Source organism: Anoplophora glabripennis, unplaced genomic scaffold (genome assembly GCF_000390285.2).
Source record: "Anoplophora glabripennis isolate ALB-LARVAE unplaced genomic scaffold, Agla_2.0 scaffold5, whole genome shotgun sequence".
NCBI classification, from domain to species: domain Eukaryota; kingdom Metazoa; phylum Arthropoda; class Insecta; order Coleoptera; family Cerambycidae; genus Anoplophora; species Anoplophora glabripennis.
The window spans coordinates 374,487-401,204 of NW_019416525.1; the positions used below are offsets into that span (position 1 = coordinate 374,487).

The 26,718-nt window shown below is 32.8% G+C and overlaps 7 protein-coding genes across 8 annotated transcripts in view; 4 read left to right on the top strand and 3 right to left on the bottom strand.

Annotated features, from left to right (window-relative positions):
• Window positions 1–32: 32 nt before the first annotated feature.
• Window positions 33–2,465, top strand: LOC108907429 (cytosolic non-specific dipeptidase). The gene is made up of 5 exons (XM_018711099.2): window positions 33–267; window positions 341–1,021; window positions 1,080–1,500; window positions 1,635–1,886; window positions 2,329–2,465. The coding sequence occupies exons 1-5, from the start codon at window positions 224–226 to the stop codon at window positions 2,371–2,373; spliced, it is 1,443 nt and encodes a 480-aa protein (XP_018566615.1). The 5' UTR covers window positions 33–223; the 3' UTR covers window positions 2,374–2,465.
• LOC108907430 (alpha-L-fucosidase) lies at window positions 2,410–5,444 on the bottom strand. Its single transcript, XM_018711100.1, has 7 exons — window positions 5,191–5,444; window positions 4,943–5,081; window positions 4,786–4,892; window positions 4,343–4,702; window positions 3,152–3,292; window positions 2,782–3,095; window positions 2,410–2,617 (listed from the first exon to the last, which is right to left on the bottom strand). Exons 1-7 carry the CDS (start codon window positions 5,432–5,434, stop codon window positions 2,504–2,506), a joined length of 1,419 nt encoding a protein of 472 aa, XP_018566616.1. The 5' UTR covers window positions 5,435–5,444; the 3' UTR covers window positions 2,410–2,503.
• Window positions 5,445–6,262: 818 nt separating this feature from the next.
• On the bottom strand, window positions 6,263–8,468 carry LOC108907354 (leucine-rich repeat-containing protein 59). The gene is made up of 3 exons (XM_018711000.1): window positions 8,298–8,468; window positions 8,188–8,247; window positions 6,263–7,152 (listed from the first exon to the last, which is right to left on the bottom strand). Exons 1-3 carry the CDS (start codon window positions 8,388–8,390, stop codon window positions 6,283–6,285), a joined length of 1,023 nt encoding a protein of 340 aa, XP_018566516.1. The 5' UTR covers window positions 8,391–8,468; the 3' UTR covers window positions 6,263–6,282.
• On the top strand, window positions 7,233–8,083 carry LOC108907355 (PCNA-associated factor-like). The gene is made up of 3 exons (XM_018711001.1): window positions 7,233–7,413; window positions 7,539–7,631; window positions 7,690–8,083. The coding sequence occupies exons 1-3, from the start codon at window positions 7,386–7,388 to the stop codon at window positions 7,974–7,976; spliced, it is 408 nt and encodes a 135-aa protein (XP_018566517.1). The 5' UTR covers window positions 7,233–7,385; the 3' UTR covers window positions 7,977–8,083.
• A 503-nt stretch (window positions 8,469–8,971) lies between the features above and the next one.
• On the top strand, window positions 8,972–14,592 carry LOC108907345 (DDB1- and CUL4-associated factor 11). 2 transcript variants are annotated; one of them, XM_018710986.2, is made up of 10 exons: window positions 8,972–9,301; window positions 9,925–10,018; window positions 10,077–10,184; window positions 10,403–10,562; window positions 10,632–10,778; window positions 10,830–11,011; window positions 11,271–11,610; window positions 13,709–13,864; window positions 13,919–14,025; window positions 14,355–14,592. In XM_018710986.2, exons 1-10 carry the CDS (start codon window positions 9,168–9,170, stop codon window positions 14,508–14,510), a joined length of 1,584 nt encoding a protein of 527 aa, XP_018566502.1. In that variant the 5' UTR covers window positions 8,972–9,167; the 3' UTR covers window positions 14,511–14,592. The 2 variants fall into 2 exon arrangements, with proteins under 2 accessions (XP_018566502.1, XP_018566503.1); XM_018710987.1 differs by having other exon boundaries at window positions 14,283–14,451.
• Window positions 14,593–14,760: 168 nt separating this feature from the next.
• Window positions 14,761–15,401, bottom strand: LOC108907395 (histone H3.3-like). Its single transcript, XM_018711057.2, has one exon. It carries the CDS (start codon window positions 15,289–15,291, stop codon window positions 14,890–14,892), a length of 402 nt encoding a protein of 133 aa, XP_018566573.1. The 5' UTR covers window positions 15,292–15,401; the 3' UTR covers window positions 14,761–14,889.
• A 1,250-nt stretch (window positions 15,402–16,651) lies between these two features.
• The window catches only part of LOC108907346, a 12,753-nt gene continuing 2,686 nt past the window's right edge, over window positions 16,652–26,718 (top strand). Inside the window, exons 1-4 of the mRNA XM_018710988.1 lie at window positions 16,652–16,805; window positions 22,738–22,935; window positions 22,996–23,100; window positions 25,314–25,548. Coding sequence (XP_018566504.1) covers window positions 16,719–16,805; window positions 22,738–22,935; window positions 22,996–23,100; window positions 25,314–25,548 — 625 coding nt within the window. The 5' untranslated portion in view covers window positions 16,652–16,718. The remainder of the gene's footprint in view (window positions 16,806–22,737; window positions 22,936–22,995; window positions 23,101–25,313; window positions 25,549–26,718) is intronic.

The window sequence follows — 26,718 nt, forward strand, 5'->3', positions numbered from 1 at the left end:
TGTGAAGAGAAAGAAATAGAAATCTTGAAACGATTTCGATGCTATCAATTTCCCCTTCTAATATCAATAAGAAACTGACAAATTCAGTTTTTAAAATTAAATTATATAAATGCTGCTTAGTATAAAAATTAGTTCATATTAAAAAATACTACTAGTACTAGTATAAGTAGTATAACAAGCAAAAAATACATTTCCACTTTTAACCTAAGAGTTAGAAAGAAAAATGTCTGGTGCTTCTGTTCCCGAACCTCTTTTACAGTTGTTTAAGTAAGTTAATAATTAATACTTATTAATTCAGGGGGCAATTGCTTTTTAAAACTATAAAAGTACACATTTGTAGGCATATAGATGAAAACAAACAAAAATATGTAGAGAATTTAAAAGAAGCAGTTGCTATTCAGTCTGTATCGGCATGGGCTCACAAAAGAGACGAAGTCGTAAAAATGGTAAACTGGGTTTCTACTCGTCTACAGAAATTGGGAGCTCAAACAGAGTTACGTGATGTTGGCTTGGAGGAACTGCCAGACGGTAGTACCATACCTTTACCTCCTGTGTTACTAGGAAGCCTAGGCAGTGATCCTAATAAGAAGACTGTACTCATTTATGGTCATTTAGATGTTCAACCCGCTTATTTAGAAGATGGTTGGGCGTCGGAACCCTTTGTTCTAACCGAGAGCGATGGAAAATTATTTGGAAGGGGTGCGTCTGATGATAAAGGGCCCGTCTTGTGCTGGATTCATGCCATCGAAGGATTTCAGGCACTCGGGATGGAAGTACCCGTAAATATTAAGTTTGTATTTGAAGGTATGGAGGAATGTGGCAGTGAAGGACTAGATGATCTCCTTTTTGCCGAGAAAGATAAGTTTCTTGCAGGTACTGATTTTATTTGCATATCCGATAATTATTGGCTGGGAATAAATCGACCTTGCCTGACGTACGGCTTAAGAGGCGTTTGTTATTTTTTTGTCGAAGTGGAATGCGCTGCTAAGGATTTGCACAGTGGTGTTTTTGGGGGTACAGTGTAAGTTTCTTTATCTTTATTTTGAAGTTTCATAGGAATAAGCTTATAATTATTCCAGTCACGAAGCTATGACAGACCTGGTGTACCTTTTAACTACGTTAGTAGATAAAGACGGGAAAATTCTTATACCGGAACTGTACAAGGACGTGGCCCCCATTGTGGAGGGAGAGAATGAGATTTATAAAAAAATAGATTTCGACGTGGCGGAATATCGTGCTAGTGTAGGCTGCGAACGTTTGCTTCACAACGAGGTAAAGGAAACAATTCTGATGCACCGTTGGAGATACCCGTCTCTGTCGATTCATGGTATCGAAGGAGCGTTCAGCGAACCCGGCCAAAAGACTGTGATTCCTAGGAAAGTCATCGGGAAGTTTTCCATCAGGATTGTACCGAATCAAGAACCAAAGCAGATCGAAAAATATGTCGTTGATCATTTAGAGAAACTGTGGAAGGAGAGGGGAAGCCCGAATAAAATGAAGGTAACTTTTTATGTGAACAATACTTCAAATAAATAAAATCGATGTCGGAAATAGAAATTATCAAATATAGACGAAAATACAATCATAAATTATTATTCTACATAAGAGTATAATACACCAAATTAAATCAACAGGCATATATGGCCGACGGAGGCTACCCTTGGACAGAAGATCCAACCCATCCCCATTACGGTGCAGCGATTAAGGCTACAAAATATGTGTACAATATCGAACCAGACCTGACACGGGAGGGAGGTTCAATTCCCGTCACTCTAACATTCCAGCAGGTTACAGGAAAAAACACGATACTTCTGCCGGTAGGAGCCGGGGATGACGGGGCCCACGCCCAGAACGAGAAGGTGGACCTTAGGAATTATATTGGAGGGGTAAGTGACTGATTTTCTTATCTTTTTTATTTTTCGATCTATTTTATTGTATATTTATTCTTTTATTGTATATTTATTCATTGTTTATCTTTTCTAATTCACCTTTTACATATTATATAGAATTTACAGTATTTCAGTTTATTTTTGACGTTCTAACAAAGTGTTTAGTGATTCTTGAGTCTGTGATTGTAAATGTTAGGCAACCAAACAAATATAGTTGGCAATGATTAACATAAAATTCCCTAAATTATTGACTTTAGGGTATTTTGTGTTAATCATTGCCAGCTGTATTAGTTTGGTAACTTAATTTCATGGGAATATATGTATAGTTTCAGTTTTCATTTGTAAAAATTGTATCTAGATCCTTAGTGACCAGCTCTGTAACTTTTTAAATATTAAGAAAATTCAATGTCCGAATATTAATATCATTTATTTCATATAGACGAAACTCCTCGGTGCCTACCTGTACGAAGTTGCTCAACTCTGAAAAGGCCTGTAACGATTATGCAACAATAAGACGCACTTTATTATCATGTATATTTGGATTAATTGTTATCAAATGAAATCGTTTTATTTTATCTACATATTATTGAGAAGATATTTTTATAAAATTACAATTAAAGTTCATTATTAGCAGATTTTGGTTCTATTTTCAACACCCAAGCCCATTCGCTTTTAGCGGTCGCCTTATCGGGGAAAGTGATGGTAACGTAGGTATCGTCGACGGTCCACTGAAATAAGAGTATATATTTTGCTGCAGGTTTACACGTACAAATTATTTTTTTATGGCTAAGAAAAATTTATTACTTCAAATCCCAAGTTTCAGGGGATATTTTAGAGAAATTAGATACATTTTTTTCAAAATCCGAAATGAAACGCAAACATTTTTTCTTACCGGTAAATTTCCGTCATCTTCATTCCCGAGCAGGGTCACCGTAGTCGCGGCGTCTTGGAACAGCTCCAAGGGAGACGCCAACACCATATTATCACCCGACCAAGTCCAGTGCAGCACAATAGCGTAAACGGCGCTGTCCTTCTTGGTGTACCAAACGCCCTTGGTCACGGAATCGTTCTGGTAAGTCCACGGGCTCGTACCGTAAATAGCCTCTCCGTTTATCTCCAACCACTGTCCCATCTGAGTCAGACGTTCCTCGAAGATGGGGATGATGGTGCCGTCTTTAGTAGGGCCGATGTTCACTAGGAGGTTGCCTGGAAGGGGGGGCGTTTTAAGGAGCGTTACGAATTGGGTTAGCTTAGGAAATTACCTCCGCAGCTGACGGTGGAGGCTAGTTGGGAAATTAGATCAAGTGTGCTGAGGTACTCGGACAGTTTGGCCTCTCGTCTGTAGCCCCACGAGGCCGCGTCGATCGTCATGGCGTTTTCCCATTTGTGCACCTGAAGGGTTCCTGAAAAAAAAGTGATTTCGAACATCCATCGTCTGCGGATTTAATATTCTCGCAAAGAGAGTGTCACGTTTCTTAGTCGTATAAAAATTGGTACTAGAGGGAAAAATATTTTGACGACGACGGTTATCTCTGAAGATGTTTCACTTGTATTGAGGAAACTCGGGTTAAGGTATAATTAATGCAAAAAAAATTGTTTTGTAAGAAAATAAATGCATACAGTGTGTTCCACTTCAAATTGTAACACCCTTGTTTTTTTTTTTTAAAGAAGCGTTAAGTATCTGCTGTAATATCGATTTAGATAATAAACATTTTAACGACGGTGCAAAATTTTCCATACGTTAAATCTTTTAAGTATTCTGTTGTTTCCCTTTTCACAATTAATTGATATAAATTCACAATAAGAATATAGTACTCGGAAATTTTATCTGTAATAATCTTTTTTTATCACGACGCAATCTGTTAAAAATATATCCATTCAAAATTTACATTTAATCAAACAATTGTTACAAGTGACAAAAATGAAATAATCTTAATGATAAATAAGTGATTTTTTTATCACGACGCAATCTGTTAAAAATATATCGATTCAAAATTTACATTTAATCAAACAATTGTTACAAGTGACAAAAATGAAATAATCTTAATGATACTTTGAAAATCTCGTATCATTCTGTTTCATTCAGATTCTTTTAATTTTACGTAAATAGGAAAAGAATGCGTTTTAGCTTTCTGATGCGACAGATATTTTTTTTATCAACGAGATAAATTTGTTAGGTGGAATGCGTCCAATTTAGTGAGAAATTAGCACGTGTTCACAGATTTATATAATTCAAAAAAAATAATAAAATAAAAAAAATAGAGCAGTAAAAAAAATAAAAAATTAAAAAATAAAAATTTAAAAAATAAAAAAGTATTTAAAATTTTAGAAATTATAAAGTCAAACAATTTTTTATTATCGCTGCAGCATTAAATCGAAAGAAAATTTTGAAAATGATTTCGGAGACACGTGAAAAATAAGTTCATTTGGAAACGATTTATCAAAGAAATTACCTGGATTATATCTGTCGCTGCAACTGTAAAAACCACCATGTTGGCAAGGAGTACCCACGCCCCACCTATCGTTTACCACCACTGTGTCCTTCACAGGACTTTCGTTGTATAACCAAGCCAAGAACTCGGTGGATTTCCAATAAAAGTCCGGCGCTTCCCAATCCCCGTCAGACCACAAGATATCTGGTTTGTAAGTGTTGACGAGTTCTTTCATTTCCGGTATGATCTTGTTATCGACGAATTCTTGTTTAGTATAACCTGAGCTTTTGTCCGATACGTACACCGGATGGAACCATTCCAGGAGCGAGTGGTAAACACCGAAAGTCAAGTTATTGGCTCTGACCGCTTCAGCTAGTTCGCCTAATTTTTAAAAATATAAAATAAATCGGAAATAACTATTGTACTTCTAAAATTTTGCATATTTTTAATAATTGAATCCTTACCGAGAAGATCCCTGTGAGGCCCAATGTCCCTAGAATTCCAACTATAAGCATAATTCGAGGGCCACAAAGTGTACCCCTCGTGATGCTTACTGGTCAGCACAACGTACCTAAAAAAATCGCCTTTAATTACCTTTTCTCGGAAATACACTTTACTCACTTTGCACCAGATTTTTTAAACAGATTCGCCCATTCCGTTGCGTCAAAAAGCTCGGCCCTAAAATCTTTAGCAAACTCTTGGTACGTAAAACCAGGTGCATAATTCTTTTCCATGTAATCTACATACTTCTTATTATTATCTTAAAAAGTATTACAAAGTTAAATTCAACCAATCTAATTGTAAGTATAAATTTGAAAAAATAACATCGGTCTTATTACAATAATAAAGTTATACAAGTATGTACGTACTTTTCCACTGAGACCAAAACCATTCGGATCCAAAGCTAGGCACAGAGAACACTCCCCAGTGAATAAAAATACCAAATTTGGCTTCGTCGTACCACGAAGGCAATGGTCTGTCATCGAGACTGTCCCAAGTCGGGCTATACTTAGTCTCGTCATCTTGAGTAAAGACCGTTGAGGACAAAACGGACGCTGTTAATGTCAGCAGCAAGGCGACAGTCCTTAAACCCGCCATATTTACTACACACATATATGAAATACATCAGCTTCCTCGGTATTTATGATAAGTGCTTGACCTGTACACAAAACAAACAATTCCTTATCTGTAATAGGCCACTCGTGGTTATCTTTCAATGAAAAACAGAGTACTTATGTAAAGTGTCTGCTTCACATATTTGCAATTAATCAGGGAACTGACTACGCATATAAATTTGACTATCTGATACATTAACCTCGTAAGTGTGTCAATACTTACTAAAGTATTGATTATTACAATTCTCATTGATGTCACAAGCTAGTTTTTTGACAAAATTCTTTTCCTATAAGGTCGTAAAGTGTATAACAGCAAAAGTTCTTATCAAAAGTATTTATGTATGTAAATATAATATGTAGGAATGAAGTTTATTTAAATTAAACTCTTGATCAATCATGAAAGCCCCTTTGAAGGTTTCTTAAAAAGCCTTTTTTGTTATATTTTTAGTAAAAACTTACTTCTGTACCAGTAAATATATTTTTAGTTAGCAGAAACTTTTTATTATCAAAGTTGAGTCATTTATTCTATACTTTATGGTAAATATATCTGAAACTCATCTTTGTATTAATCACTAATCATTTGAAAATATAAACATAAACAAGTCAAATTCAAATGTCAATCACATTTGATTGAAGTGAAGTTAGAGATACTTAACTTAGGGCTTAGGGTGCATTTACATCGATTTTAAGTGCGTTCGAAAACAGCCTATTATACGCGTTTTAATGTTCTTGTCCACTTATTTCTTATTTCGAAAATTCATATACCCCTGCTCGTTTCGTAAATAAGGGGTAAATATAAATCACAAGGAAAAATAAAAATAAACAATACATGCAAAATATAATGTATTAAGTTGATGTCACATTATTATAAACATCTTTAATTTTCTTAACAATATGTTCAAATAAGGTTATCAAATTCGTAAAGAGTCCATCAAGTTTATCTTTAGAAATGACATTATCATGTATAAACTTAATTGCACTTAACGTTATATTGCCAGTCTTTTCATGAAATTTATGAATAAATTTTCCACCCTGTGTGCCGTAGATCTTAATGTTTGGAGGCAATTTTTCCAAACCCCTACCATACAACTCTACAGTCAGTCGTTCCACATTCTTTGTTACTTCAACTTTTATTGAAGTCAAGACAAAAAGTATGATACTTGTCAAGAGAAGTACGATGAAAACATTTTTTATAAAAGAGGGCCTTTCCTTCTGTTTACCAGTTTCTATGTTGGCTTTTTTGCTGTTTTCTTTCACCGATTTATCTTTGACAGAATTACTTTTCTTAGTAACCGCTGCTTCTTGCTTCAACTTCTGCTTTTCCTTTTTCTTGTGCTTTTTCTCCTCTTGTTTCTTCTGTTGATTTATCTCAAGCTGTTTTTGCCTGGTTTTATTTCGGCTTTCAAGCTCTGAGTTCACCTGTTTTTCTAGTTTCACAAAAAAATTTACTATGTCCTTTGCACAACTCTGACACTGCTTTGTATCAAGGCAGGGACCAGCCACTTTAGCCACTGTAGGGACTAATGGATTATCTTTTAAATCCAGAAATTTTAAGTCTTTTAATTTACTGAAACTTAGAGGCAAGTGCTGAAGTTGATTCTGATACAAGTCTAAATATTTCAGTTTGGTCAAATTCCCAAAGTCCTCAGGGAGTTCTTTGAGTTCATTTTTGCTCAAATCTAATTTGGTGATGTGTGTTAAGGTGGGAAAATTTTTCTGAAACCAGAAAAAATGATTTAGATTTTTATCCAAATCAAAATTCGCAATTTATAGTTGGTAATGTTAATGTTGGCATTACTAGTAGAGAAGAGGAAGAAAAGAAAGTGCTAATATGCCGCCAATTTGCCAAATGATTCAAAGAATGTGCAAAAAAGTACACACGTGTAACAATCGATTTTTACATTAATAGCAATTTTAGATCAGAAATTTGCAAAAATTAAATCCTAGCAATGGTCAGAACATCAGGGGGAATTAGAAGTAAGTTCATAATATCTGAAATATATAATTTACAATTCAAACATAACCTCAAACAACTACTTCAATTTTCCTAGTATTTTTACAAAAAGAGAAATTTCATTTTCTAAAATAAATTACTATTTTAGTAAGTGCTGGAAAGTCATCCAAGAAAAGCGGAGGTGGTGGAACTAGTAGTGGAGGCAGCCGATCCACATCTACCCCAAGTGGGAAATCTAGTGGTAAAGATACTTTACCTAACATCTAACTTTTTTTTTAACAAGAATGCTATCGTTTTAGGAAGTAACCGTCTCCCACCAATACCACACTGTGAGGCACCATCATGGCAGAAGCCAATCACAAATTTTTTTATTTCTGATGCTGGCTCCTCAAAGAATGGGGATGCAGAGATAGGTTCAAATGAAGAAGATGCTGGGTATAGCAGCAAAAATACAGACGAAATAGTTGAAAAAAGTGAGATACGGGAGAAAGATAGCAATAAAATAGAGGATGAGCAATTACCTGAGAAAAGCGGAAAGCAAGAAGAAAAAGGCAAGGAAAATGAGGATAGCAATATTTCAAGCTAAAAGTTGGTTATAATAGTTTGTAAACATTTCTAATTTATGACTAAATTTTTGTTTGTCAAGATTTTTTAATAAAATTTACTATTCATATGGTTATGGTTTAAACTAAAATAAATTATATACCTATTTTTCGATTTTGTGGATACCTACTATAATACCATGTTATTTTAATAAAATATATTTTTAGATTATAATTTTATTTAATAATACTTACTGGGAGGAATGTTAACCGGTTATTTGATAAATCCAAACCATACGCTTTTTTCAGCAGTGCCTAAAAAAAGGCAAAATTAAATACAATAAAAAATATGTCGACAAACTTACAATATCTTTAACTGGAACCTCTTCCAAATCTGACATACTGAGATCAATTTCGCCATCGGTAAACCTTTCTTTGACATTGATTTTCGGAGTCATGTTTTAGTTTGAAGTATTATTTAATAAAAAAGTATAGTCGTTATTTCAACTCTGTTTCAATACCTTTCAATACCAATAATGTGGTTCTAACCAAATAGATACACGTCAACAAACCGGCCCAACGGTACGACACGTAAAAAAACCTATAAAACTAAATTTCCCTTCTCATTGACCAAAGTAAAGTAACTACTGATAAGTAATTAGGTAGGTACATAAAATAAATGGAATTAAACTAGTTGAACCAGACATAGATATAGACTCTTAAGTATTAAAATTATCTTTGAAGAATTACAATAAGAAAGAGTATTATGTACAGAAACATTGAAAGACGTCATAACATTACTGATAATATCTTACAATTCGAAAAGGTAGCTTCGCCAAAAATAGCCTAACCAATAATATTTTTACAAATTTTGAATTGATTTTATAAAGTCAAAATGTATTAAACCACATCGAAATTAATAACTCCATGAGCAATATATTATGGGCCAGATTTACGATCCACATCTTATGTTTTTTTCCTTTATCTCGTTTAGTAATTCTTTTGACTCCGTGCCTTCCCACCACTGACGTAAATCAGATGGTTTTTGTTTTGTAAAAATTTGTGGTTGCATAAATAGAACTGTCAATTTCCCACAAAAGTTTGTCTTAATATCTTAATCTTTGCTCTTGTCTGTGATATTCGGTTGTAAGATATGTGTTTGTAGTTATGATAAACAGTCGCTTAGATGAATAATTAACGTTGAATTGTAATCATCAAGACGACTCCCGAACCCTATGGGCTCGTACAACTCCAGAAGGATGGCTGATGAAGACTCGAGCATATCCCATTCAGATTCTGGATCTGATTCCGACTCTGAACAGGGTTTGCCACATAATTATGCACATTTTTTACAAAGTTTGGTAAACAGGTGAGGGTATACCTCTTAATTAAAATTCATATGTTGAAAGACAATTGGGACTGGAAGTTTGCCGCTATCCCTTCCAGCATGAAAGAGGAAACAATGTTCTAAATATGAAATTGTTTGATAAGGGCCTTCTTTAATTTTTGCAACATTAATGAAGTATAATCGATGTTTTTTATCCTGATGATAAGTGATTTTAATAATGAGAGAAAATATCCAGTTTTATGTTTTGATTACTTACCAACTTGAGATAAGAAATTTGTGTAATATGGTGTAAAGGATGAATGACTTGCAGATTAGCAATTTTTGAAAACGATATCAACGAATTGTCTTATATATTATTTTTAAATTTGTTGTTTTAAAATACCGGATAAATAGTTTGTAAAAAATATTAAGGATATTGATATGATTGAAATCTAAATTTATTTTATCTTATTCAACTTTTAAATACGCATCCATTTTATCAACATACCTATCACGTTAATAAAACAAAAATCTAATAAAACACTACTTTTTAATTAAAGTCAGAAATTGACAGGAACTTTATTTGAGTCATGAAAATGTGTAGTAGAATATCATGAAATACATCTTACCGTTAACAATTCTTTCTATGAACATATTTTTTTCAGTGGCCAAGTTCATATTATAACAAACGATTATGACAGCTATTACAGTCCTCCTATGCCAAAAATAACTCACAGACCTAACACAACTACTCTTGATGTAAGTAATTATTGTTGACTCGCTTGGTATGGTAGTTTCAATTTCTTTCTTCTTTTAGTCCAGTGAGTTCTCTTTCATAACGAAACAAGCTGCTGGCCTGATAGATTTGCAAAGGAAATACATATCTAAGGAAAAAAATATTACGAACATGCTGCAAAACAGAGAGGTATGGAATTATTTGTTGTTGTTAGCACTCGGGGACTGATGATAATTATTGTGTTACATTGATTTGTTACTTTTAGTTAAATTTGTCCTGGGAACGGTTCTTTAAACATTTTTAAGTTTTGTATTTTTTTAATGGAGACCAAAGTTGAGAATTAAGTTTTTTTTTTTTATAATCGTTTGAGTGAGATAGTTTGAAGAATAATCGATTTTGTTTTTCAGAGAGGAATGTATACAAATAATAATTTTTCTCGAGGGAATAAATGTAAAATATTTAATAGATATTTACCGAATGAGATGTCTGTGTTAGGCGATTGTATTGGAAAAGTATTTTGTGGCATTTTTTCCAAGGATGGTAACTGTTTCATTACAGCGTCCCAGGGTAAGTAAGAAACCCGTAGTTGCTTCCTTTTAAAACTTAGTTACTACTGAGTTTTACTTATATTTTCAGATCGTTATATAAGATTGCACAATTCAGGAGACGGATCTTATAGGTTATTTAAGTCGTTTCGAGCCAGAGACGTTGGGTGGAGCATCATAGACGTGGCGTTTAGCCCGGACAGGCAGCATTTTGTATACTCTACATGGTCCTCGTCGTGTAAGTTTTTCCTTTGACGAGAAGTACCACGCTACCAATTTTTTCTTTCAGTACACTTGTGTTCCGTTAACGATGACTCGGAACATCAAGAGCCCCTGAGCCTTTTGAACACCGGCCGTCGATTCTGTGTCTTTTCCGTAGTTTTCTCGTCGGACGGCAAGGAGTTGTTAGGCGGGGCGAACGACGGGTGCCTGTATATATACGATCTTCAGAGACACGGTAGCACGTTGAAGGTAAGGAAGTGCAGCTGTTGGTGTCTGAATATGCATTGAGCTGTTACCACTTGTAATACAAAGCCAGCGAGTGACTTAATGAATGTTGTTTTTTGCTTGTATTTAAATTTGTGCCGGTAAAACGACCATCACAGCAGTGGGGCTTTGTAATCTAGGCGGTAACGATTGAGCTGAAACTCGAAAATGCATATTCGGGACACGTCAACGGCCAGCGTCGCTCGACTAGGAAGTACTTCACGATTTCGCGTTATGTCTCTAGATTCCAGCCCATGAATACGATGTAAATAGTGTAGTTTTTGCTGATGACTCGTCCCATATTATTTATAGCGGTGGAGATGATGGTCTCATCAAAGTGTGGGACAGAAGAACTTTGGACGAGAGTCAGCCGAAGTCCGTCGGCATTTTAGCTGGGCACATGGACGGCATCACGTTCATTGATTCGAGGGGCGACGGTAGGCATTTGATATCGAACAGCAAAGATCAGAGCATTAAATTGTGGGACGTGAGGGTGTTTTCGGGGGAGAAGGCGGCAGAGAAATCGCTGAAGGCGGTTCACGACCAGACCTGGGACTATAGGTGGCAGGAGGTGCCTAGAAAACGTGAGTTTTTACCAAATTAATTTCGTTACGTATCCCTATTTGTCGTCACTGATGAAGGTCAGGATATAGCTCAGTATATGACGGTTTTTATGTTCGAATTCTTGACATATGCACCGATTGACGTGAAATTTTAACAGTAAGTAGAAAACGAAAGTTACATAGTGCCGATGATGAATTCTAAGCAAAAAATGCTCTATAAACTTTTTCCAAAAATTAATATTTTCCGAGTTATATATGTTGAATTTTCATCGAAAAAGTGCATGTTTTTCAACCATTTTTGGTATATAACTCGAAAACCTTGCGTTTTATCGAAAAACCCATATAAAGGAAAAATAAAGCTTTTGAAATAACGAATCGAATCATTTTTTGTTGATTACTGTAGATGTAATAATAACCGAGTTATCGCTCTCTAAAAGTGATTGTTTATTTTTCGGAAAGTAAAATCGAACCATTTACCATAAAATAATGGCGAAAGAACTAATTTTTCGAAGAAAATGAATATAACCTTTTTAAAAGTGCTTGGAAAGGCCTTTAAAATGCTTTTTGAAAAAATTTTGTAGCTCAAACACTCGCTGAGTTATGATGAAATTAAAATTGTCATCTCATTTTTTCGGAGAAAAAATCGACAATAAAATCTATGGCTGAACCATAAAAATAGAAACTAAGCGTAATCCATGTACAGTTGACTTTATTTAGGTACTAATAATAGGCTCTGCAAGTTTGAACGGTTTAGAATGCATAAATTTAAAAAAAAAGGTAAAATTTTTTTTTTTATTTAAAAACATGTTTTTTTCGAAATAACTCAAAAATTGAACAAGATACGTGAAAAATGCAAGTATTCAAAATTAAAGGTCTTTTTTTATAATATTTTCGCTCCCTTTCAATTTTTCTGTAGAGCAAAAATTAACTGAGATTACGTTTTTTAATTTGCATTTTCGTGTAAGAAGGCGGCCCTTCTTTGAGCCCTTAAAACCTAAGAATCTCGAAAATGAAGAGTTTTCTGCAATAAGGGTGGTTCAAATGTTGCAATAATCATATATATATTTCATAAACAGTAAAAAATATTCAATTTTTCATTATTGCTCTGTCAAAACATTTCAGAGCCATGAAAATTAATTTTTGTTTTTTTTCCTTATAAAGGGTGGATTTTAAGGGTTGAATTATTGCTACAAATCAAAAATTATTATTCAAAACATAAACGTATGCTTATTCTATTGATGTAACATTTAAATGTATGGTTTTTACGTTTTTTGCAAGAAGGGGTAGTTTTCACCCCCTAAAAACAAACACACACATTATGGATATGTAACTTTTGTAAAGGAGGGTGAAATGAGTTTACTCACCAAGTTTGAAAATGAAAATCGGTGCGTATGAAAAATTAGTGTCAATTTCAGAGATGATTTTCTTGTGGACAGCAAATCTGGTTTTTTAAATTTCCAGAAAAAATTATACTTAACGCAATTGAAAACAAAATTCCTCTTCATTACTTCTAATTCAAAGAAAAACGATTAATTCGTTACAATTTCAGTTCTCTAACTCAAACACCTAAACTGAATGATGGAAGAGCGTTGTTAGTGTTAGACGTCAAAAAAAGCTTTCGACAGATAAAGATTCGCTTTCTAAGTGAAAAAAACTTGCCACTTCTAATTTTCTCGTTTTCACATTAAAACACTTTAAAATTTAGGAAGTTAATAGTGAACTAATGCCACTTTGCAGAGTTCTTTATAGAACTAGGGAGTTTTGCAAAGATCCATACTTACACCACTATTATAAGGGTGTTTTTGGAAGTTTTGTATCAAGTTTTTAGCGCACTGACATTAATTTAGTAGATAATGTACGTATGTATTACACAGAATCAACTTGTAGACATTATAATTTACGGGGAATGTGATCAAAACTCTGTACAAGCATCTCAGCTTTATGCGGAACACAATCTTAATACAATCCATCTCTAATCGCAAATGTCTGTTTATCTGTCTCAGCGCGACAAGCAGTATTTAAAATTATTGGATATCGTAAATTCCATTCGCGGGAAATTAACTTTGAATTTGTAAATTTTTTCGCGAGTCGTATTTCATTTATAATCGACCTGTTTCAGTATATTCATCGAGGTCTAAACTGGAAGGGGACACTTCAGTTATGACGTACAGAGGCCACGTCGTGATAAAAACTCTGGTCAGGTGCAGGTTTTCTCCCGCGGAGACCACTGGCCAGAGGTATATCTACACGGGGTGCGGCATGGGGAGGGTTATAGGTAAACGTATAGTTGATATTTTGACATACTTTTGCTGAAATTATTTTTTTTCAGTGTACGATTCCCTAACCGGTAAAATTAAGGGGGATATAAACGGACACGTCGCCTGCGTCAGGGACGTCGCATGGCACCCCACAAGGAATGAAATTTTAAGCTCTTCGGTACGTATCAGAAAAAGACGTTTGTTTGTGATGTTGGTGTTATTTGTTACGTTTCGTCTTCGTGCACTCGTCGGTTTGTATATACACGGGGCGTCCCAGTTTGAAGGTGTACCGGCTGTTAAAAAACGAGTGATTACGTATCGTTCTTTCTTAATACGTTAACGGCCGGTATGCTTATAAATCGAGACGCGCCGTGCCCAGTTCCCGGAACTGGTTCACCCTCTATCGAAGACGTTTAATTTTTGTTATAATTTCAGTGGGATGGGTTGGTAGTAAAGTGGTTCTATAGAGACCACATTTGTGCCTAATATTTGTTGTAATCCTTTCAGTGGGATGGGATGGTGGGCAAGTGGTTCTTCAGGAACCAGGACACGTTAGAAGACAGCAACAGCTGGTTGGAAATGGATAAATCTAGTTACACGAGCTCGACACCACTGAGGAGAAGCTTACGGCTCGCCCTTAAAAAAAGGAAAGAGGCGACATAGGTGACGGTTGTACGGTATTTTATAACGGTTGATAATTTTGTAAAGCCTATATAATGGATTAATATAAATCTTAGCTAAGCCATTGCGTCGTTTTTATTTTTTTAGGTTGGGGGGTTTCGTCTGATCTAAAAAAAAAAATTAATGCCACTATTGGCTCAGAAGTGGGGTGAATTTCAACTTTAAGAGCAACAGATACGAACCTAATTATATTACAACTTTATTATTACAATAATTGAATCGTTCTAACAAATTTATATTGATGAGGTACAATTTGTAGTGTTGAACACTATTATAAAATCAAAAAGAATATATAAAACATTAAGCTACTGGTAAAAACAAAAAATAATTTACAATAATCCTTACACAGTCGTCAAATCAATTAATAATTGTAGCCAGGATCGCTGCATCCTTTTATTTCTAACACTAAACGCATGTCTTTGGGTAAGAGAGTGACTCTTCTGGCGTGGTGTGCACAGCGATTAGCGTCCTCGAAAAGGTAAGTCAAGTACATCTCCGCGGCTTCCTGAAGGGCCACCAATGCTTGTCTTTCTATCCTATGATCGATTCTATACAAATCCATTATAATCTCCCTAATCAACCTCGAAAAGGGCAGTCTTGGAATACACAACGTTGTGGTAGTTTGTAACTTTTTTATGGACCTTAGGGTGGTCGAGTTAACTTTAAAATTTTTAGTGCCTATTTGATACATTTGGGTTTGGGTCTTTCTTCTCTTGCCTGGCGATTGTGGTGCCTTTTTTGGGATTGATTTTCTTTTAACCATTTTTCTCGCAAAAACCTGCTTTTTTTTATATCTGTCTTGGTTCAATTTTTAATGCGGATGTTGTATTTATAATTGATTAATATAATAAATATTGTTAGGTTAATTAACGGATTTTGGTGTTTTTAAAAGCCAAACAACTTGTTGCGTTTCAGTGGTGACATCCTAACGAAAACGAAATTTTAAATACCCTATAGGATCCTCTTATTCTTCTTCTGCGCTCAAACAGTGGCTATTTTGGTTTAGTAATACAAGGTCTCTAATGAATTACAATAATTATGAACACGTCTTATATAAAAGTATTGGTTATCCAAACTAATTTTTTTCCATACTCAACCTATTTTTATATTCAAAATTCGACAAGGCGATTGTCTATTATTTCACAGCGTTGATTCGGTGTCATAGTGCATAGAACGTCAGCTTGAGGGCGCTAGCTGTAATACTTTGTGACATATCTTTTTTGAGTTATTTTTTTTATAATGTAAGACTGTATAGCTTCTCTCGATGAAAATAAACGTTGATACAACGTTGATCAAAAATATAATTTATATTTTGCGTACATCTATGGCAGAATCAATTTCGCATCTACGTTTGGAATGTATATTTTACGTATATTCACAGAATATAAACCAGTTCAGCTTAATTTTTTTTGTAAGTATTTTGCTTATAGACATAATTTTATAATTTTGGTATAATATTGACTTGTTAGAAGCACCTACTTGTTTAACATTCCTTTTAGGAAAATTAACAATTCACAAAATGCCCCCATCTGCCTCTCACGATTTCTCACAGTGCAATTAAAAGCTTAATAAAGAATAACCTTATATATAATGCAGGAATCTAAGTTGGGTCACGGTATTATGTTAATTTATCTTGTTTAGTGTAATATATTTTTTTCAGTTTTGTTCAATTTGCAGTGAGATTTCTTTTGACAAAAAAAACCTTTTTTTCTGGATGTAACTTATGTGTGTGCATGTATTGATCTTTCTATTGTTACATTAAATATACATACAAGAGGGTTTAATTGTTGACATTATTTTATAAACAATATTACGGCCTGTCCAAAATATTGACATCGCGTTACGAAAATGCTTTGACAATATCTAATGAGTCAGGCATTGTTATATGAATACTTTTTTTGATAAACGAGAATTTGTGTTCAATCCGGGACCGCTTGGGCATATAATCCAATTTTGTTGTTGGCTTGGATTCGCGTTTAGGATCGTCAGATCTGTCTGTACGAAAAACGTGTCTCTAATATTTCTCGTAAAATACTATGATTTCCCGACAGCTGAGAGTGTAATCATAGAAAAAGTGGGGATTATCTCTAATTCATAAGTAGAGAGACTGGAGGCGTCTAGTCGGACATCGTGCGATTCGTGCGCGACGCCTCATTCGAACTACGGTCGCTGAAGTGCCTGAAACTGAAAATGCCCGTTACTGAAAGCATCGGACGCAGGCAATGCATCCCGATTATTTACACCAGGGGCACTCACTATGAAGTGGGATTCGATGTGGTATGTCTTAGATTTCATAATTTTTTCTTTAATTGTATTTCGATCAATTAAATCGCACGCGGCTATGTTTTTTATGAACCGAAAAGTAACGGGAGCAAAAGTAAGTATGGCAAAAATTATTGAAATATTATTTTGGAATAGGTAGAAAAATAGGTTGTTACACTTAAAACATATGCAGTCTTTGTGTACAAACAGACAGATATAAAAGTTTTGGCAGCATATTTATCGGGTTTGCGATAACAAAAGTTATAAGATAATTAATTGAAAAAACTCGTACTTACATAAAGAAGTACTTTTATAGCCCAATTTTTATATTTTTTTGCGAAAAGTTAGTTGCCTAGCAAAGTCAGTAAACGTTTATGCTGAATGAATTGAAATGTATTGAATTTGCTTGGAGTAAAAAATCTTGAATATCATTTGCAATAATTACTCGATTGTTATCTACAGTTGAATTATATTTATACATCGCAACAGACTAATTAACTGAATATTTATTTATTGCATTATTACTGCACAGAAAAAAATCTTTGAAACTGATATACATATTTGTATTTTTTCTTTACACAACATAGTATCATAGTATCTTTGACACATGACTTGAAGTTTTTAAATTTTAATGGAAATCAATTTTCTAAGGGATTTTCTGTTTTAACAAACTCGTATTAGACTTTACATAATATGCAATAGAACTCGTAAAAATGTTTTAAAGCTTTTTTTTTCAAGATAAAGTTAATAAAACCTTTATTTTCAAATATTTCAAAAATTACTTGGCCGATTCTTATAAAACTTGGCACCTTTTTATATATTTTTCATCATAACTAGATATTTTAAAGAAAAATTTGAGCACGCCATTGCTTTTTTATGAGCTTGATATTAAATTAATAAAATTACGTTTTTTTTGTATCTTGCATTTTTAAGAAAAAAATAAAATTCATTTATCCGCGCGCTCCTGGCAAAATAAATTTAATTTCGTTAATAAAATGAAATAATAAAATAAAAATACGGAAAAAAATGCCAAACTTATAAAAAGCGGCGTGCATCAAATTTTTCTTTAAAATACCTGCGATAGATAATTGAAATTTAATTACATCAAATTAAGCCTCTTACTTATTACTAAAAACGTTACAAGTTTTATCAAAATCGGCCAAGCAGTTTTTGCGATATTTAAAAAAAAGTTTTTTTTAACTGTAACACCCTGTATCTCGATAACGAAGCTTTAAACCATACAAGTTCATATGTATTCTTATAGGCATCCTGTAGTGCTTACTATTAAACATTATCCCTAAATTAGTGGCATCAACAATAATAATTAGAATACAGAGTTTCTAATATTTTGGTTTTCCTTCGAACTCTCTCCATTTTGCTCTCTAAATTAATGAGCCGAGAGCAAAGCTAATAGTCATATCACAAAAAGAAATATTTATAATAAAGAGAAAGTTAGGTCTTCCACAATTACATTCTGGTATAAAATAATAAATATTGAAAAAGCTGCTGAGCAAAAGCGAAACGTCTAAGAAAAATGTTTTATAAAGAACCAAGTCTCGAAGAAATCATTTGTATATTATAATTAAATCTCTCTCTCCCAAGGAAGTGTATTGTATCACAGTAGATTTTGAATTAAGAGGAAACACTTTCTCGTTAATCCTTACTTAATGTTTCCTTCTACAATGAAGGTAGTTTTAGTAAAACTATTGAAATTATATGTAGAACTGAAAAAAATATTAATTTATTTTACCTTTTAGGTATTTAATAAACATTTAATACGCTTTTTAAAAATAAAATCTGAATCAGTTACCTGACACGTGCATGCCATTTTTAATATTTCCGTTCACATCTTTAATTGCACGCAACTCATTCACAATCAACTACTTTATTTTTAGTACCTTTATGCATATTACACTGTGAACTAATAATAAAATAACAGAAACAATTACGTTCACGTTATGTTATTTGACGGTGTTCTATTTATAATTTTTTTATTTGCGGCGAAGAGAAATAAATATTTCTATTTTTATAATTGATTCCGGATTCTGTAAATGAAGAATATCTAAGAACATAGTTCTTTGATAGAACAGAATGAGTGTAACTAGAATTAACGACTACCCATATCTTTTCACTTTGTCTTCATTAAAAAACAAAACGAATCAACTTGCAATGTAGAAAATTTATCAAAGAGAATTTTATTTTATTTAGCATGCATCTTCTAGTGTTTTTCTTATTGTTTCTGGTGTTTGTGTATTTATTTTGTTTCCTTGTAGTTAAATGAAAGTTAATGGTACATGATGTGTGCGATGATTGATTAATCATTAGTTATTATCCCTAGTTCTTCAGTAATTCACTTATTTTGTAGATTGTAGTACGGTAGTATCCGCGATACAGTACTGAAATATATACGCTAATAGCAAATTTTTACTCAAAGCGATAATACCACTTACGGTGACTTAGTCTACAACAATGTAAAAAATGCGTTGTCCTGCATGAGTTATTTGCAAAAAAATTGCTTCGTTACTATACGCCTTTTCCCTAGAGAACCCACACCAGCATTGCTGGCATACATACTTATTTATTGCTTTTAATATATAATATAAAAATCAAGCCACTCCAAAGATTATCACAAATAGCACGTGCCATACCTGGAATGTGTTTGCTGTAACCGTTTTATTTTAAGACCTCTGTCTTTTGCTAACTCCGACACCCTCTGCAGTAATGAAACAGTTGAGGATTTACAAAAAATATTATAAATGATGTACCTACATACAGAAAGGATATTTGCTAACAATACAAAACTACGTCGACGAAAAGAGGCGTTTATTTTAAACCTTATCCTAATTTATTTACTCGACAGGATACACAATAGACAATAGCACCTACGTATGTGAATGTGATCACTGATCTGTTTAACCGCAAGTTTTCAATGAATTTTCTAATACAAAGATGTGCATTAGGTATTATATCATCTACAGGTAATCCGGTTTCAGTCCTCTTCCATTTTAATTGTAGGCGTGTATTTCAGTTACTTTTTATCTGTTATAAGAATTCCTCGTATTTTTTGATGAGTAGGTAACTGGTTCCGGTGTTGGAAGAACCTTTCAGATGATCACACGTTTACAGGGATGGCCAAAACAACGTAAATAGTCCAATAGGTCATCTTTTTGAATCTAAATTGCACAACTCTACTCAGTTAAAAAAATCTGGCAATAGAATATTTAAAACGCTGTAGATTGGTCGACATTTTAAAAATATTCACGCAAATGTTATAATTAATGTTTATATAACAGTTTATATAATTATTTTTAATAATACTAATTATTTACATCTGAGTTATTATAAACTCGGCAGAAATGGGCAATAATTGTATTTTCAGTACATGAAAATTGAAACTGTAAAGATAACGTACTCGTTGTTAAGACGTTTATAATACAGGGCTGTATATTTCTTTGTTTTGAGTAAATAAGTAAAATATTAACTTTATGAGACTATTTAAAATCTACAAAAAAGGTCACATACGTTTATCTAAGGTCATTTAATTGTTTTAGGTTTGAAATATAATCTAATCAGTTTTGTCTGACATTGTACTAAATTCTCAAACAAATCTAAAATCTGTTGGCAAATGGTTTACGGAATTACTTTGTATGTAAAGGTTTGCCATAATAATTTATAAATTACTTTTCCATTTATCAGCTTCTGTAAGTACACCTTATTTTGTTTACGTATTACGTATGTGGAAATTTGCATAAACGTATTTAATCGTACATTTTGAATAAATACGAATATTGTTTTATTGAAAATGAAAAATTATCCATTCCGGATTTATTTCATTCATTTTATCTGTCGAATCATCAGTTTTTAAATCGGATTTTTTCTATGAAAAAATAGGTTTTTCACTTCATTATACTGTTTTTTTAACTGCTGTTACTGATTTGTGATAAAAATGTAGTGTAGATCGTAAAGTAAATTCAACAATTTAAAGTAAATCAAGGTAACATTAATATTTTCGCTATGATTTTACTATTTTTTATGACTTTAAACATTATACAATATGATTATACATTTCATCCTTCTAAAAGACCTTCGACATCATTAGTTTTGTTGTTTAATATTTATAAAATAGGTCACACCAGTCTTTAAGGTTATTTACTTATTATTTTAATCCTAAGTATACTGTTATCGTTCCTTATTATACAAAAAGAAAAAAACTATTTATTTTACTGAATATTTAAAGTCATACGTCAAAACTTGACTTAAGAGATTTGTTTATTATTTTGTGCATAAATTGCACAGATACAGATAAAATTCGATAACTAAAAACAAATTAATTAAACCTTAAGAAACCCCGTATAACAAAGTTCGTGTAAATATAATTAATTAGGAGACTTTAATTGCCTTAAGTCATCGACTGTAAGCTTCGGAAATTTTAATTTTATTGGTAAAATGTTGGATACTACAGACGTAACTCATCAATATTTGAAATCACGTTTTCAGAATTCCCTAGATTAGATTTTCCAAACAAATCCGACTAGTAAATTGACTTTTATATTTGCATAATTATTAGATCCTATTTTACAAATTGATAAATATTTATATTAGCAATTTAATGTCTGTAATGTGTTGCTTGACAGTGTCTATAATTTAGCAATTTTAAAAGAACTGGTAAAATCTAGAAATAAATAAAAAATTCTATTATCACGATGCCATCGATTTTAATTTTAGTTTTAAATGTATTATATTCAATTCTAGGAAAACATTTAAAACACTTTAATTCTGAAGGCAATGATTAACAATGCGTTAAATATTTAATTTTAGTCAGCATATGTTTCAGCTTAGATATTTTTAATATTTTTCAATCGTACTAAATAATAGTAATAACAAAAATATAGGTACTAATTTTAGTAAGTCATAACGATTTTTCCAGTCTCATCTCTATAATCAAATTTCCAACAAACACGAAGCAAGTTTTACTTGGAACTTTGTCGAATTGAATCCGAAAAGTGTTCCATTTAACAGGAATATGATTTTTCCAATGCGTTGGCTGGTTTTCTATCGATTGCTTCGTCACCTTGACGAAAATATTGATTAGTTTTTCCTAGCATAGGGCTGTGAGTACTTCATAACATAAAATTAGAACGAAAACAACAACGACCACTTTCCTAGGAACCTTTCATTACAGACAGAAAATAACTCCAATAAAATAGCAATAGTCTCTTTATGTTTATAGTTCCATTTTCTTAGGAAGTAAGAAGACAAGTCTTAATAAAAGGGTCATTTTTTTTTCAAGCTACAATATTCAACGTTATTAACTTTAAATCTAACAAAGATATGACGCTTAGAAAAAGCAAAAAACTTACTACATTCACGTGAGTCTAGCGACTAATGAATTAATAATTGGTTTGTTGCTTGCGAAATTAGTGAATTCCTTAGAAAAAACGCCGACCTGTGTCTTAAGGAAACAACTTATTTGCTTATCGACATTAACAAACAAATTATGCTAACGATATTGTCACTATTAATTAATTGGCGTTAGTTTACAGAGCGCACCCAGGCTTTCATCCTGATTAAATGCGAAAAGCAAATGCAAGCTGTTTATTGAAGGTCTGCTGCCTGAAAAGTAGGTATTTGGTTTGGTCTAGTCTGTATTAGGTGTAAATTGCATTCAGCAAGTTTTATTATGGCAAATCAAGGTGTCGAAACATAAAGGTTACTTTGTTTTCACGTTTTTAGAACAACAAAAATACTAGAAAATACCTATGTATATCCATATTTGTGTTTTCACAATATAAAATATCTATGCTGTGCAAATGAAGAAGTAATTTGGACAATTCATTCAATAATCAGTTTTCTGCTTTTTGGTTGCTGGAGGCATTCCCTTCCATATTAAATAATGTTTTCTCCCTTAGCATAATCAGGTTAGGATTACTGTAATTTCCAATTTTAGGGAAGGACTTTTTCCAGCCTCATCCAAAATTTCCTGAACAGTTACAAGTGCCTGAATGACGAGTACATACCAGCTTACGAATCCGCTGAAGGTAGAAAGGTCTACGAAGATACCCTGAGCTGTTTGAGGGCTAACTACCCCCAATATGTTGAAGAAATGGAAGGAACAGCTGACGGCGCCAACGTACCTTTCTACAAGGTAGAAAATAAATGTGCTAAAGCATTTTCTTCTTTTGCTTCATTTTGATTCAATCTCCAGATATTCCTCTTACATTTGGACAATGTAATTCTTCAGCCCCTGAAGAAGGAGAACAAAAAACTGCCATACGGATGTTCGTCCATTTGCATAAGCGAAAATGGACAGGTAAGCCCTAAATATGTATATTTTTTTGCTGTCGTAGTAAGCACGATTTTTTTAGACTCGTAATAACTTAATTCTATTCAGTTAGGTTAAAGTATAAACTACAAAACTTCGTGTTTCTTTACAAAATGTCAAACGAAACAACCATTTACTCAGCGCAAAATACACAACCTTTAACAAATAGTCCAAAACGCGCCTGAGTACCTAATAAAAACATTTTACAAATTATCAGAAATTTACTGCAGAAACAAGCCTATTATTTTGAGTACCCTCGTATGTACAGGGAAGCCTGACATATACATTGGGAATAACTGGAATACACTCATAAATTTGCGTTAGCAACTATTTAAAAACCATAAATATGTTAATAAACAGTTTAACGAGCAACACGTCGCAGAAATTTAACATAATATTATCTATATCGCATGACAATCGATATGTAAAAGCATACGAGTTATGCCACACTAGCAGTTGGTTATAATTGTTGCATTCACTTACTCAGCCATAGGAAAATTGGATTATACAGGTTGTAGGGTTTCTGGAATTCGTTTTATGGGGACCTTGTAATGTCAAGTAGGTTATGCTTAAACTTATGTGATGTGACAGCCAGTAGTAAATTGAGGTCCGGTTCTGGAAATTTAACTTTCGTTGAGCAATTTGTAAACAAAAAATAACATTGTCAGAGACTGTTTTTTGGTACTTTGCCACAGCGAAAAACCTCGCGGCACAATGTTTTTCCGAAATCGTATTCGATGAGAGTATAACGGCATTTGCAATTTTTGTTTTCAAGGTGAACATAAAGATTAGCTAAAAAACTACTTTTATATCTTTCCTACATGCATATTTCCGGTGACAAGGAAATTTTGGTGTCTCATATCCGTTTTTAAAGTCGAACCAAATATATGTGTAATAAAAAAGTTATTGCCATAAAGTCAAGGTAGTTATTTTTTCAGTTTGTTATAATTACATACTTATAAGTTTGTCCTTACCCTTGACAGCAAATTGCTAAAACAATGTTGCCCATACTCTGCAATCGTTACTGTGTAAGTTAGTTACTTGCTTTTTTCGGTGACAGCTATTCTAAATTACATGCCTACTTATTTACAAATATCGGACCTTTGAAATAAATCATAGTTCTAGCACTTTATTTTTTCTCAGTAGGTACTATTATAATTATTGCCTAAAAGGTTGTTCAAGGTAACCTATTAATATTTTTTATCGAAATGATATCGTTGTGTTGTAAGCTATTGATTGCTGATAACAGTTTGGCGGATTTGCATAGCTATACAAACAAGAACAATAACGAAAAGGTCGTAATCCGAGAGAAAAGGTAAAATAAATTAAATAGGTACTAGAATTTTTTTTTATAATTAAGCTGTTTTTTGTCTATGATGATGTTTTCTACTGCGTAAAAGAACTTTCACTTGTCAGTGGCGATTTGTTTCTCATTGCAGATACAATCATTTGCAATGGGTTGCATTTTGGAGACATTTCAATTTATACGCGCGATTCAGAACTTTTATAAATTGAAACAGAGGATGTCTGTATTGCTATTTAGTATTGTATTTTCCTATTTATTAAGCATTTTACATAATCTTAAACTTTCAACCAGAAAATCGAGAAATAAATTCAATTTAGCTTAATATTGCACATACTATTTTATATTTAGATATACATTTAAAAGTTCAACGTAGCTGAAATTTATTTATAGTGTTTTTGTGTATTTTGGTCATTTTGACTATGTATTTTTCGTAATGCATAAGATGACACACAAAGCGTGTATGTAATTTTCTGGGAGCGAATATTAAATACGATCTAGTTATTAAATAAGATCTAATTTTAGTTGAATACGACGCTTATAGCATAATATTTAAAAAACCGCTATAGTTAGGAATTTAGTCATTTACATCAGATGTGTAAAAATATATTATCGTTAATTTTTTCTAATTTATTATAATTAGTTACCTATTTATTTGTCGCATGGTTCTGTTTTTTTTTTGTAGTTAATGAAATTGTGTCACTTGTGAGAAAAATAAAATAAAGAAAAAATAAAAATTTATTATTAAAATTAGAACAGTTTCTGCCTGACCATAAATTTGAAAAAATGAGGCCAAATAAAAAATACGCGTCACTTAAGTTTACCAGTTCGTAGGTTTACCAAAAAAAGGAAAAACAAATGCCAAACCGCGAATGCTACGCTGTTTATCCTGTTACAGGAGATCATGGGACACACCGAAGACGCCTTATCCGAAACCCTCAACCACTTTTACTTCGTGTCGGCCCATATCGTGTCCGACAAACCCCAAGGCAAGTGGAAGGTCAAAGAGGAGAAGTTTACTTCCCTCTGCTACGCGGGACACCTGCCTGGTTATACCATGAGTTACAACCACCACGGCCTACTGTTCTCTATTAACACCCTCACCGCGCAGCAGTTGAGGCCAGGAAAAACCCGTAAGTCCATATAATAAACAAAAAAACCTAATTGGGTGCTTTAGCCTATTTGCGGCCTTTCAACGTTGAAAAGTTCAATCGGACGGAGAACAGGTTTTGACATAAAATTAATTTATAGACGGGGTATTCCTCGAGGAACACTGTAATAGTAAAGTTGATCCTGGTTTCAGTTTCTTAAATCTAAATTGGCGTTTTGACTTAGCCTTGACAAGTTGATGATGTGAATCGGTTATGTGTAGACCTTAGTATGTTGTAGGATTATTGAATTATTATAGGCGAGCAGTTCACCTCTAAAAAGATGCTTCTAAATGAAGGTAACCGACTAAATTTTTAAAACAAAAACCTACAGCATGAATTTTTTTTTTTTATTTTATAATGTGTATTTTTCTGATAATTTACATATATTTTTTATATTTTTCGGCGTGGTCAGTCAATTGTTATATACAAAAAAGTTGTAAAAAAATTAATCGCCGAATGGCTTTGAAAATAGTATTTTAATGTAAAATGAACTAAAATAAACACTTTTTGTTTTTTGATAAAAATTCGAAAAATGCTTCTATTCCGAGATAGGTTTACAATTTAATGTGACAACTGACGAAATCGACAAACTTTCGGAATTTTTTTCTCAAAAACTACTGAACAAAGTTTAATTAAAAAAAAGCATAGTAATCGGCAGATCTTCTACTTTAAGATATATTTTTTTGGTATAGGTCAATTATTTTATTCAAGGTCTAAAGCGAGTAAAAAAACAGTCTACAAATAGTGAAACTGTAACTCTAGATCCATTGACACATGGATGGAAAATCGAAAATAGTTGTTTGGATTTTAATTATTTCAAATGAATGTCAGAATGTTCCATGCGAAATTGATGATGAAACGCTTATTTCAACTCCAGAATTTGTCGAAAATAACGAAAAACTTATTATTTAAAAATTAAATAAAAAAGAAATTAATATACTTTTATTGCTCTTAAATTTATGTAAATTAAAAATATAATAATTATCCTATACAATAAATTATCCTATAACTTTTTTATTTTTTGAGACCGCTAGGTCAATTATTATTATTAGGTTAATTTTACGATTTAAAAAGCTTATTTAGTTTAGTTTTGGTATAACTTTCAAGTCAATTTTAGCCATTTATAAAACCAAAAATCGAATATTTAAATTT

Coding starts and splice junctions, on each gene's coding strand:
- LOC108907429 (XM_018711099.2), top strand. CDS start 224: ATGTCTGGTGCTTCTGTTCCCGAACCTCTTTTACAGTTGTTTAA. Junction 268..340: donor CCTCTTTTACAGTTGTTTAA/GTAAGTTAATAA, acceptor ACACATTTGTAG/GCATATAGATGAAAACAAAC. Junction 1,887..2,328: donor TTAGGAATTATATTGGAGGG/GTAAGTGACTGA, acceptor TATTTCATATAG/ACGAAACTCCTCGGTGCCTA.
- LOC108907430 (XM_018711100.1), bottom strand. CDS start 5,434: ATGTGTGTAGTAAATATGGCGGGTTTAAGGACTGTCGCCTTGCTGCTG. Junction 4,703..4,785: donor GCCTCACAGGGATCTTCTCG/GTAAGGATTCAA, acceptor TTTAAAAATTAG/GCGAACTAGCTGAAGCGGTC. Junction 2,618..2,781: donor AAGATGACGGAAATTTACCG/GTAAGAAAAAAT, acceptor CTCTTATTTCAG/TGGACCGTCGACGATACCTA.
- LOC108907355 (XM_018711001.1), top strand. CDS start 7,386: ATGGTCAGAACATCAGGGGGAATTAGAA. Junction 7,414..7,538: donor AACATCAGGGGGAATTAGAA/GTAAGTTCATAA, acceptor TTACTATTTTAG/TAAGTGCTGGAAAGTCATCC. Junction 7,632..7,689: donor CCCAAGTGGGAAATCTAGTG/GTAAAGATACTT, acceptor CTATCGTTTTAG/GAAGTAACCGTCTCCCACCA.
- LOC108907354 (XM_018711000.1), bottom strand. CDS start 8,390: ATGACTCCGAAAATCAATGTCAAAGAAAGGTTTACCGATGGCGAAATT. Junction 8,248..8,297: donor AGGTTCCAGTTAAAGATATT/GTAAGTTTGTCG, acceptor GCCTTTTTTTAG/GCACTGCTGAAAAAAGCGTA. Junction 7,153..8,187: donor ACCGGTTAACATTCCTCCCA/GTAAGTATTATT, acceptor TTCTGGTTTCAG/AAAAATTTTCCCACCTTAAC.
- LOC108907345 (XM_018710986.2), top strand. CDS start 9,168: ATGGGCTCGTACAACTCCAGAAGGATGGCTGATGAAGACTCGAGCATA. Junction 10,019..10,076: donor CTAACACAACTACTCTTGAT/GTAAGTAATTAT, acceptor TTCTTCTTTTAG/TCCAGTGAGTTCTCTTTCAT. Junction 11,012..11,270: donor GACACGGTAGCACGTTGAAG/GTAAGGAAGTGC, acceptor TTATGTCTCTAG/ATTCCAGCCCATGAATACGA.
- LOC108907395 (XM_018711057.2), bottom strand. CDS start 15,291: ATGGTTAAAAGAAAATCAATCCCAAAAAAGGCACCACAATCGCCAGGC.